The following is an 8705-nucleotide window of genomic DNA, read 5'->3' as shown; positions in this document are numbered from 1 at the left end:
GTGTGAGGAGGAGTATGATGAGTATGATGAGGCGGAGGAGGTGGCGGTGGAGGCATCGGGGGCGGCGTGAGGCTGCGGCGGCGGCTGCGGCTGAGGCGGAGGCGGCGGCGGCGGCGGCGGCGGCGGCGGCTGCGGAGGCTGCGGCTAGTCGGGCTGCGGCTGAGGAGGTTGCGGCGACTAGGGCTAAGGCGGTGGCGGCGGAGGCGGCGGAGGCGAGTCAGGCGGCGGAGTGCGGCTGAGGCTAGTCAGGCGGAAGCGGAGGCAGCGGCGAGGGCGGAGGCGGAGGAGGCGGAGGCGAGGCGGGTGGCGGAGGAGGCGGAGGAGAGGCGGGTGGCGGAGGAGGCGGCGGAGGCGGAGGGAGAGGCGGTGGCGAAGGCGGTGGCGGCAGAGGAGGCGGCAGCGGCAGAGGCGGCGGCAAAAGCGGCGGCAGAGGCGGCGGCGGCAGAGGCGGCGGCGGCAGAGGCGGCGGCGGCAGAGGCGGCGGCGGCAGAGGCGGCGGCGGCAGAGGCGGCGGCGGCGGAGGCGGCGGCGGCAGAGGCGGCGGCGGCAGAGGCGGCGAGGGTGCAGGCGGAACGAGAGGTGGCCGAGGCTGCTGCTCGCAAGGCGGTCGAGCTCGCTGCGGCAGAGGCCGCGAGAGCGCAGGCGGATAGATGGCTCCGCAGCCGGCGGGCTGCCGAGCAGGTGTGAACAGCGGCTCTTCACGCACTCCCCCTGTGGGCAGGCGGAGCGGGCGGCCGCAGAAGCGGCAGCGCGGCAGGCGGCCGAGCTTGGAGATCTGGCTGATCTCGGCTGATCTAAGCTCCTCTCGGCTCCTCTCGGCACCTCTCGGCACCTCTCGGCTCCTCTCGGCACCTCTCGGCTCCTCTCGGCTCCTCTCGGCACCTCTCGGCACCTCTCCTCTCCTCTCGGCACCTCTCGGCTCCTCTCGGCTCCTCTCGGCTCCTCTCGGCTCCTCTCGGCTCCTCTCGGCTCCTCTCGGCACCTCTCCTCTCCTCTCGGCACCTCTCGGCTCCTCTCGGCACCTCTCGGCTCCTCTCGGCTCCTCTCGGCACCTCTCGGCTCCTCTCGGCACCTCTCGGCTCCTCTCGGCACCTCTCGGCTCCTCTCGGCTCCTCTCGGCTCCTCTCGGCTCCTCTCGGCTCCTCTCGGCTCCTCTCGGCTCCTCGCGGCACCTCGCGGCTCCTCGCGGCACCTCTCGGCTCCTCGCGGCACCTCTCGGCTCCTCTCGGCTCCTCTCGGCTCCTCTCGGCTCCTCTCGGCTCCTCTCGGCTCCTCTCGGCTCCTCTCGGCTCCTCGCGGCACCTCGCGGCTCCTCGCGGCACCTCTCGGCTCCTCGCGGCACCTCTCGGCTCCTCTCGGCTCCTCTCGGCTCCTCTCGGCTCCTCTCGGCTCCTCTCGGCTCCTCTCGGCTCCTCTCGGCTCCTCGCGGCTCCTCGCGGCACCTCGCGGCTCCTCGCGGCACCTCGCGGCTCCTCGCGGCACCTCTCGGCTCCTCGCGGCACCTCTCGGCTCCTCGCGGCAGGCGGCCGAGCTGGAGGAGATGGAGCGACTCGGCGCGGTCCTCGAGGAGGAGTGGAGCGAGGTCCCGTGGGAGGACTTTTGAGGCTCGCCGAGGTTGGGCGAGATTGGGCGAGATTCGCCGAGCGAGGACGTTGTGCCGCGCGCACGGGTCCGCCGCCAGTCTCCACTCTCGCCAGATTCAATCTCGCCAGATTCAATCTCGCGCACCTCCGCCTCGCCGGATGTCTTCGGCGACCGAGGGAGTCTCGGGTCGTCGCGCAGCCAGGCCATCATGCTCTCCACAGCTCAATCGCGGCTGTGAAATGGCTCACGGTGGGAGCACCAGTGGCCGCACAGCAGCCGCGCGGCGTTTTCTCACATTGCATGTTATTTCGGCGTTCATGAGATCTAGGTACCTAACTTAGGCAACTTCTCCACACGCACACAACTGCATTCTGTCCACACTCACACTCCCGACTCCGTCGAAAAGAGACCTTGTGTGGAGCCCCTCGCCGTCGCCCCCATTAGGGGGTCCCCCCCCACAGCGCCCAAAATCCAGCAGTGTGGGATTTCGGGCAAAAGCTTGCTCTCAAAAGCTCGCATGATCGCCGCAGACTGGCTCCGACTTGACGGCGGCATGGAGACGTGATGCCTCCATGCCGCCGTCAAGTCAAAATCGACATGCGAGTCGATCTTTGGCCCGCCAGAGGGATATGCGGCGTTTCGGGCGACAACAGCGCTGCGACCGCGAAGTGGCGGTGGACATGCTCCCATGTTGCCGACGCGGCGCCGGAGTGGCCGGCGCTGCTCGCCGCGACCACGACGGCTACTCCGATGCTCCGGGCCGACCCGTCCTACCCGACGGTGGCACTCTTCCACGTCTCTCGCTCACGCCGAGAAAGATTCTGAAACGGCGTGCAGCAGAGTCACCGACGAGTTGTTCCGCGTGCCTCCTCGTGTCGCGCATCGTTCTCACCCATCCATAAACTCACTTTGGCCTCACTAAAGCGAAGTCTGAATCCTTAATCGTCGGATTTTAGATTTGGGCGCTGTACGCCCTCTAACTGGAGAGCCGAGCTGCGAGCATCATGGTTGCAACTGAAAAAACTCAAAGCCCTGGGAGCCCTCCCCCTACTGTATTGCTGCCGTCGGGCGCTGCCATCTACATAAAATGAACGTCGGGCGCTGCCAACAAACGTTCGTGGATCGCAACCCGTCGCAAATTACAACGGGTTGCGATCCACGATCCCTTCGTCGTCGTCGTAGCGGCCGCTCACACTTAATGCATATGCAGGCTCTCGCGCTGCTCCTCGTCGCTGTATCCACCGTGGAGAGGGCGCATCGAGCCTTGCAAGAGTCGTCCTCGTCCTCGTCCTCTGCCGCATCCGCCACAAACGGGGGCTCCTCCGCCTCCTCGTCTGCCGCCGCCGCATCTTCGTCCAGCGGCGGGGGCTCCTCCTCAGCTGCCGCGTCATCCTCGGCTTCCAGCAGCGGGGGGTCCTCATCTGCCTCCTCCGCCTCCGCCGCCAGCGGGGTTGGACTTCCGCCTCCCACCCCTCCTGGCGGCGGCAATGGCGGTGCAACCGTCGGAGTACCATTGGTGCTACCGCCAGTTCCACCGATGCCTCCCCCACCGTCACCACCCCCGCCGTCAGAAATGCCGCCCTCTCCGCCACCATCTCCACCGCCGTCGCCGCCCCCGCCGTCGCCGCCCCCGCCGCCGTCGGAGTTGCCCCCCTCCCCTCTGCCGCCACCTGCGGGGCCTGACGGGTGCACCGCTGGGCGGATAGCTTGCTCGGAAGGGCCGAGGATTAGGGTCACTAGTTGCACATCGACTAGATTCTTCGAAGGGACCTGCATTGGTGCCACCGACACAAGCTTCGACAAGGTGATCCTTATCAATGCTCCTTATGACGATACACACGTCCTTTGGGATTCAAGGCTTTCGTGCTGGCTCACGGACAGCGACGGACAAGCTCTTGATGGAAACCTTGCGATACCCGCTACCCTGTCGAATCTGAATACCGGAGGCAAAGCGGCGGTCCAAATTGACGAGATCGTGCCTCTCGACGACTGCCCAGAAAGTGCTTACGCTCTGTTTCAGTTCAATTTGCATGCGCTTTCCAAGGAATCCTTGGAAAGCGCATGCGGAAAGCTATCTTACCAGGACTGCTATCTTACCCTTAACTACCCTCCGGGATCGATCCCATCGCCGCCTCCCCCGTCGCCGCCCCCGCCGTCGCCGCCCCCGCCGTCGGAGTTGCCCCCCTCCCCTCCGCCGTCGCCGCCGCCCCCCCCTGAGGCCGTGGTCGAACAGGACCGCACGGCCTCCCATTCCCGCGCAGTCTCGGCCAGAGCCTCGGCGGCACCTCGGTGTTCTCATTGGCTGTAGGATCCGCACCTTCACTTCCCCTACGGCGGCGTGGCAGACCTGCGCGGCCGCGACGGCGCTTGCTACAACTTCTTCTCTGCGCCGGGCGTCTCGCTCAACGTCAAGACAGAGGATGCCACCTTCACGCTGCACGATGGCAAGCTCACTGTGGACGGCTCCTTCATCACCGAGGCGCACCTCGTCGCCGGCGCCGGCGTGTGCCCTCCCGAGGCACCGTCGTCCAAATGCGCCGGCGCCTACAAGAAGCACTTCAACGTCTCGTACCGCGCCTCCGAGCTCACCGAGCAGAACGCCGGCTTCACCTATCTACGCGGCACCTGCGGCGGCGGGAAGCCCTTCGAGGGCGGCATCGCGTTTACGAGGCGGTGCGAGGATGTGCTCGTGCAGTCGCACTTCTCGAGCGCCAACTTCTCTGTGCGGGGCTGGACCTTCGTCGTGCGCGGCAGAACCACGCTACGAGCGCCAGCCCTGGCGGAACTCGATTGATTGCAACCGTGCCACAAGTGCTACATAGGAAATCATGTTTACGACCGCCTCTCCGGCCCGAGCCACAGGCTTGACATTGGCATCAGCGCGGCGGCCGGCGCCGCGACGCGTGCTCTCCCGCACGGCATCGTCGAGTAGAATTCTCAAGATACATACCTCTCACAGCACGGCAAGGGCGTGGCACCTGGCACACAAGCGCACACCGGCACACTGGCGTCTCTCCGCGGGGCTGCTACGGGAGCATAGTAGGCCCGCCGGCCCGTTTGTAGGCATAATCGGACAGGCCTTCTCGGCCGAGGGCCCACGCCACGGAGCGACGGACGTCTATCCCGAGGAGGGGCGTTTTCAGACGCGCGCGCAGGCGAGTGTGTGTGTGAGACTCATACTCACTTACTGTCACTCACTGTCACTCACTGTCACTCACTGTCACTCACTCACACTCACTCACACTCGCGCAGGCCGAGGGCGCCATCGAAGGCTCCGCCGCGCTGTATGAGGTAGCGACGCCGTACGAGACGCGCTTCGCTTTCTCGCGCTTCGACGCCGCCGAGCAGTTTTCCTCGCCGGCGGTGGACAGCGGGCGGGTGGAAACGGGCGGGGCGGGCGACGCCTCTGCTATGGATTAAGGTTGGGGGCTGCACACAGATCACAGGTGAGCGCAGCGACAGTGTGCGCGACGGAAAATGCATCGTTTGAAGACTGAACACAGGTGGCCGGCTATTGTCACTGTCCGGGTGTGGAGATGATGCGAGGGTCGCCCCCCCTTGCCCCACCACTTTCATTGTGTGTGTGTGGAGAAATTTACCTTACCCTACCGCTTACCTCTGTGCTCTGTCGGTCTGCAATCATTGGAGCAATCCCCACCGTCACGCACCCACCAATCCATACTGGGACACGTACGCATACATACTCCGCCCTGGAAAAAGAAATCATTGCGGGTGTAGGGGACCCCATCACACTGGTGTGAATACGCGTCCCCCGAACCCACACTAGGGCCCAGAGCATATGGCATATGGGCGTGAGCCGTCCGCTGCTCTACCCCACCTCTCTACTTACCGCATGGCGGGCGCGTTCCGGCGCGCGCGGGCGCGTGCGGGCGCGTGCGGGCGCGTGCGGGCGCGTGCGGCGTGGACACAATCCCCCCGCACGCCGGTCAGCGACGCGTCGCGATTGCAACCGCGGCCGCCCCCGCCAACGCAGCGGCCGCCAGCCGCAGCGGCTGCGAATGCGCAGCGAGCGCGATGCGACTGCGCGGCTGAGCCAGCAGGCCCGCATCGCCACCTCCTTGTCGTGGGAGAAAGGGACGGGTGGCGGTACTGCTCGTGGATCACGTCCACCTATTGTGGCGTGGCCAGCCGATTCGGACGCTGGCGCAACACAACGCGACTTTGCAGCTATGTCCACCGCGTCCATCAGCTCCTGCGGCAGCTCGAGCCGGAGCGCACTGATGCACTCCTCCACCGCGACCGCACTGATGAACGACCGAAAATGGGCAAAAACGGGGTGATTTTTGTCATCCGTCAAAATATCTGAAGATCTGACCGGGGGATTCTCCCCAAACCTTGCTCAGCTGATCCAGCACGACGGGCCGTAGGCCAGCCCTGGGCAAAGAAACCAGTACCTCATCGGGCTTCCCTGAGCGTCACAGCTCGGTGATCGCGCCGGCCGGACACCACTGTAACGTCCGTTCCGGGCATTTGAACGCGACCTTCGGGGGCAAAGACATGGGCTCTATGGCTCAGACTGGACTCCTCTTGGTCCCTTCTGATGCCCTAGGCCACACCTGGGCCTTCCTTCGCTGTCCCTTGTGGAGCACTTGGAGTGTCCCATCCCCTCACTCATCTCTTTCCCGCCTGGGCGGGGCGGTGGGCGGGCGCGCGGTGCGGTACGGTGTGTGGGTTGCGAGTGACAGCTACCAGGGACCATCGGCTTGTAACGAATAGAGAATTAAGGTGGTAGCAAACCCTTGGCGCACGCATATCTTGGATGGCCGGCATGGGGCCTGAGGCGTCGCCCATGCTTGCCATGTGCGAGTAGATGGTAGAATGCACTAATAGGCTCATCGCGCAAGGTCGGGATCGCAAGTTATGCCCGCATCAAGCGCCAGTTCAGAGTCGTCCAGAGTCGTGGCACACACGCCGTGGCAGGCCGCGTAGCCACTGAGATGGCCTTATGACGACCCCGTTTCGGCATCGTCCCCAAGGCCTCTGCTCATGAGCTCCACGCGGGAATGACTGGCTCAACCAACTGATCACAAATTCCCACGATATCTCACAAAGCGCCAAAATTCTTCCTCGTGACAGCATAATTCGACGACTCTGATGTTGCAGAGAGAATTTGTGATCAGTTGGTTCAGCCAATCATTCCCGCATGGAGCTCATGAGCAGAGGCCTTAGGGACGATGTCGAAACGGGGTCGTCATAAGGCCATCTGAGCAACCACGCCGTCCGCCGTCGCAGCACAATCGCCGGGGTGGCGAGCGCCGCACACAGCACTGCTCGTGCCGGTCAAGAGAGACGCGCCGGTCACAGCACATCTAGCGCGTCCTTTGATGCTGTCTGTCGGTCCCGGGTAGCCTCGGGCGCCAAGGGCGAGCTCAGGCGCGACACACAGCGCGGAACGTCGACTGACGCGAAAGTTTCGCGGCAACAGATTGCAGCGCCAAACAAGAATTCTCGCTGGCGCGCCGCCCGCCCCCGGGGGGGGGGGGCTGGTTGTTTGCGTGCCCCGCGTGCCCCGCCTTACCCCCACATTCATGTCCGCCCGCGTCACGCTGGCAGACTTCCGAGCGCTGCAGGAGAACCTCCTCGCGCTCAAGCACGAGAATTACGCCATGCGCGAGCTCCTACGCAGGCAGCAGGCGCAGGCCGCCGCGCCCGAGGGCGCCGCCTCTCCGGCCTGGTACCCTCCGGACCTCAACCCGTTCGGCCCGGGCCTGCCGCGTCCTTCGACACCTCCCGCCACCGGGGACGGCGGCTCCGCCGCCGGCTCTGAGCCGGAGCAGGGCTCGACAGGAGGCGGCGACACGCCGCTGCCCGCGACGCCGGAGCGCGCAGTCTCGCCGTGGGACGATCCCGGCGGCCGGGGCGGTGGCGGCGGCGGCGGCCACAGCGGCGGCGGCGGCGGCGGCCACAGCGGCGGCGGCTGTAGCAGCGGTGGCGGCATACTTCGCTCCTCGTCGTTTGCGCTGGCGGCGGCGGCCGCCGCCTCGAGCTTCGCCGTGCATGAGGAGAGACGGGCGGCGGCGAGGCGCGCCTTTGCACTGCGCGACGCCGCGACGCTGCGCCTCGCTTGGCACGGCTGGCGCGCCGCGCACACGCAGTCGCGCATGCTCAAGAACCTCGGCCCGCTGCTGGCTTCGCAGCAGCCCGCGGTGGGCGGCGGCGGCGAGGCAGAGGCGGCAACAAGCAGGGCCAAGCAGGTGGCGGCGGCGGCCGAGAAGGCGGCGGCGGCAGCGGTGGAGCAGGAGGTGCGAGTGGCGGCGGCGGAGGCGCGTGTTGAGGCGGAGGTGGCGGAGGCGGAGGCGGTGGCGGCGGCGGCGGCGGCGGCGGCGGAGGCGGAGGTGCTGCGTGCTCAGGTGGCCTCGCTGTGCACCGAGCTGGAGGCAGCAGAGGAGAGGGAGCACGCGCTCTCGCTGCGGTGCGCGCGCGAGGTGGCGCTGCACTGGCGCGCCACCGACGCCGGCAAGAGAGCGCTGTGGGGCCTGCGGCGGCGAGGGTCGGCGCGGCTGCACTTTGGCGCGTGGCGCGAGGTCTGTTCGCGCCGGAGGCTTCTGACCCGTGTGAGTGGCGTCGCTTCGACCCTCGCGTGGCTCGCACGCGACGGCGAGGCGGCGGAGGGGGAGGTGATGATTGGGGCCGAGGCGGCGGAAACGGCATTGACGGCGGGGGATGGCGGCGCTGCGTTCGGCGAGGGGGTGGCTTCAGACTAAGACGTAAGACCGACGCGCGACGGCTAAAGTACGATAAGTAGAGCCAGCGCAGAAGAGCGTAGAGGAAGCCTGCGAAATTTCCGTTTGATTTTTGTGGCCTAATCGGCTGATGTGAATTGTACATCCCTCATAAACACCCATAAACCACGTCGCGCGCACAAAACGAGAAGAAGAGAGCACAAGGGAGTGTGTGTGTGGCGGGGAGTGCCAAAGTGTCCGTGCGCGAGAGGACCAAAACAGGTGCGAGCCACTGCCGAACCCACCCAAATCACAACGCGCGGCCCACGCGCACATGCTGGCGCGACAGGCGCCCGAGCAGGCGACAGCCGCCGCCCAAGGCCTTCTATCCGCAAGTGTCCGTGTCAAGGCCTCAAGACGCCCCCCCCCTCCCCTCCA

The 8705-nt window shown here is 66.5% G+C and overlaps 3 protein-coding genes across 3 annotated transcripts in view; 2 read left to right on the top strand and 1 right to left on the bottom strand.

Moving 5' to 3' along the window:
- EMIHUDRAFT_116611 (hypothetical protein) overlaps positions 1 to 5004 on the top strand; it is a gene marked incomplete at both ends in the record, with an annotated part of 6484 nt that extends 1480 nt beyond the window's left edge. Inside the window, 3 exons of the mRNA XM_005774992.1 lie at positions 246 to 681; positions 3893 to 4327; positions 4837 to 5004. Of these exons, the coding sequence (XP_005775049.1) occupies positions 246 to 681; positions 3893 to 4327; positions 4837 to 5004 (1039 nt within the window). The remainder of the gene's footprint in view (positions 1 to 245; positions 682 to 3892; positions 4328 to 4836) is intronic.
- Positions 5005 to 7133: 2129 nt separating this feature from the next.
- Positions 7134 to 8419, top strand: EMIHUDRAFT_240024 (hypothetical protein; the record flags this gene model as incomplete). Its single annotated transcript, XM_005774991.1, has 4 exons — positions 7134 to 7441; positions 7628 to 7751; positions 7956 to 8129; positions 8372 to 8419. 4 exons carry the CDS (start codon positions 7134 to 7136, stop codon positions 8417 to 8419), a joined length of 654 nt encoding a protein of 217 aa, XP_005775048.1.
- Positions 8420 to 8421: 2 nt separating this feature from the next.
- Positions 8422 to 8705, bottom strand: part of EMIHUDRAFT_469592 (hypothetical protein) — a 6619-nt gene continuing 6335 nt past the window's right edge. Inside the window, exon 24 of the mRNA XM_005774990.1 lies at positions 8422 to 8705. The gene's annotated coding sequence lies outside the window, so the exon portion shown is untranslated.

This window comes from Emiliania huxleyi (assembly GCF_000372725.1).
Source record: "Emiliania huxleyi CCMP1516 unplaced genomic scaffold EMIHUscaffold_301, whole genome shotgun sequence".
Lineage (NCBI taxonomy): Eukaryota > Haptophyta > Isochrysidales > Noelaerhabdaceae > Emiliania > Emiliania huxleyi.
Note: the sequence above shows the minus strand (reverse complement) of the source record. Positions and strands in the feature narration are given on the sequence as shown.